This window comes from Octodon degus, unplaced genomic scaffold (genome assembly GCF_000260255.1).
Source record: "Octodon degus isolate 3935 unplaced genomic scaffold, OctDeg1.0 scaffold00065, whole genome shotgun sequence".
Lineage (NCBI taxonomy): Eukaryota > Metazoa > Chordata > Mammalia > Rodentia > Octodontidae > Octodon > Octodon degus.
This window is the reverse complement of record NW_004524641.1, coordinates 9,380,456-9,382,474: the sequence shown is the minus strand read 5'-3', so window position 1 is coordinate 9,382,474 and position 2,019 is coordinate 9,380,456. Positions and strand designations below refer to the sequence as shown.

Below are 2,019 nucleotides of genomic sequence, written 5' to 3'. Positions count from 1 at the left end.
GGGATTTAAATAAGGCCAATAGTGAGGTCCCTGATGATGACTTCCCTACTCCACGGAAGACAATGAAATCAACATCTCCAGCTGCCTCTTTTCTTTTCAGTAGCCCCACATGAGCTTCTCCCTCCTCTGGCCTGGGAAGAGAGGTGAGAGTGGAGACTCACTTCTAAGCCCTGAGAGGCAGGCTGTGATTTGCTGATTATTTGTAGCCAAACAACATAGACTTAAGAGATCGATGGGCCTAGATGTTAAACTTAATTTTCCTCCATCTTTAAAAAAAAAAAGGAGGGCGTCTCACGGAGGAGCGGGCCGAGGCGCGATGGAGCGAGCCAGGTGTGTCTGCGCAGCTCATTGCTTGCGGTCCGCCTTGTAGGACTCGCCGCGCTGCGTGAGCCCGGGCGCGAGGCCCTCTGTTCTGCAGAACCAGTGGCGACTCAGTTCTACTGCGGAGCATCACGGTGAAGTTCTTTCTATGCTGAGGGGCGTGCCATGGCCGACATTCCTGGATTCCAGGAGCTGGGTGGGGCTGGTTTCATGTAGGAGAAAAAAAACTCAGAAAAGTAGAAAGAATCTTACTGGTATTCTGGTATATCTTACTGGGTCTGCCTCTGCAGCTCAGGCTGGCCTTGTGCTCACTTTATATCCCAGGCTGGTTTGGAACTCCCAATGATCTGCCTGCCAACACAGACTCCTGAGTGCTGGAATTACAGGAGAGTGCTGGAATTACAGGGATCGCTTACATCTGAGAAGAACTACAGAACAGCACGTGCCAGAGGTAGAAGTCCAAGTGAAACGTAGACGAACTGCTTCCTTGAGCAACCAAGAGTGTCACTTGTACCCCAGACGTTCTCAGCAGCACCAAATTCCTGTGGTGGATTTCCAGGCAGAGCTGAGACAGGCGTTCTTAGCTGAGACCCCCAGAGGTGGTTAAACTCCATTGGAACATCAAGACTCTTACCTGCTGGTTGTGAAACATCTGAACACCTTGCGTTGTCTGTAGGAGAACCTGTGTCATACTTTTATAGCTGTACCTTAGGTGTTAAGGCTCCTGAAATTTTATCGTTGACACTGGATTTGGTGAAACAGCAATCATGATGGTGGGCAAGAGCAGCAAGATGCTGCAGCACATCGACTACCGTATGCGCTGCATCCTGCAGGATGGCCGCATCTTCATCGGCACCTTCAAGGCTTTTGACAAGCACATGAACTTGATCCTCTGTGACTGCGATGAGTTCAGGAAGATCAAGCCAAAGAATGCAAAACAGCCTGAGCGTGAAGAGAAGAGGGTTTTGGGTCTGGTCTTGCTCCGTGGGGAGAACTTGGTGTCCATGACTGTGGAAGGGCCACCCCCTAAGGATACTGGCATTGCTCGGGTACCACTTGCTGGAGCTGCAGGAGGCCCTGGGGTTGGGAGGGCAGCTGGCAGAGGTGTACCAGCTGGTGTACCAATTCCCCAGGCTCCTGCTGGCTTAGCAGGCCCGGTCCGAGGAGTAGGGGGTCCATCCCAACAGGTAATGACTCCACAGGGAAGAGGTACTGTGGCAGCTGCTGCTGTGGCTGCAACTGCCAGCATTGCTGGAGCTCCCACCCAGTACCCACCAGGAAGGGGGACTCCACCTCCTCCTGTAGGCAGAGCGACCCCACCTCCAGGTATTATGGCTCCTCCACCTGGTATGAGGCCACCCATGGGCCCGCCAATTGGGCTTCCTCCTACTCGAGGGACACCAATAGGCATGCCCCCTCCAGGAATGAGACCCCCTCCACCGGGCATCAGAGGTAAGGAAGGACTCAAGAAGCCATACCCTTGAGATCTATATTCCTTTTACCTAACTCATGGATTTTATTTTTCTCCTTTTAAGGTCCACCTCCCCCAGGAATGCGTCCACCAAGACCCTAAGCTACTGTTGACCTATATCTGTTAACTTTTTCCCCTGAAAAGTGCATCTTGTGAATTGTGTAGATTATTTGTGAGCTTTTTGTCCCCTCTTTCTGCATTAATAACAGCTAAAAATAAATGCATAG

The 2,019-nt window shown here is 51.6% G+C and overlaps 2 protein-coding genes across 2 annotated transcripts; both read left to right on the top strand.

Annotated features, from left to right (window-relative positions):
• Window positions 1–291: 291 nt before the first annotated feature.
• Window positions 292–948, top strand: LOC101567094 (SNRPN upstream reading frame protein). The gene is made up of 2 exons (XM_004634766.2): window positions 292–330; window positions 727–948. Exons 1-2 carry the CDS (start codon window positions 317–319, stop codon window positions 926–928), a joined length of 216 nt encoding a protein of 71 aa, XP_004634823.1. The 5' UTR covers window positions 292–316; the 3' UTR covers window positions 929–948.
• Window positions 949–1,079: 131 nt separating this feature from the next.
• On the top strand, window positions 1,080–2,019 carry LOC101566697 (small nuclear ribonucleoprotein-associated protein N-like). The gene is made up of 2 exons (XM_004634765.3): window positions 1,080–1,773; window positions 1,857–2,019. The coding sequence occupies exons 1-2, from the start codon at window positions 1,089–1,091 to the stop codon at window positions 1,892–1,894; spliced, it is 723 nt and encodes a 240-aa protein (XP_004634822.1). The 5' UTR covers window positions 1,080–1,088; the 3' UTR covers window positions 1,895–2,019.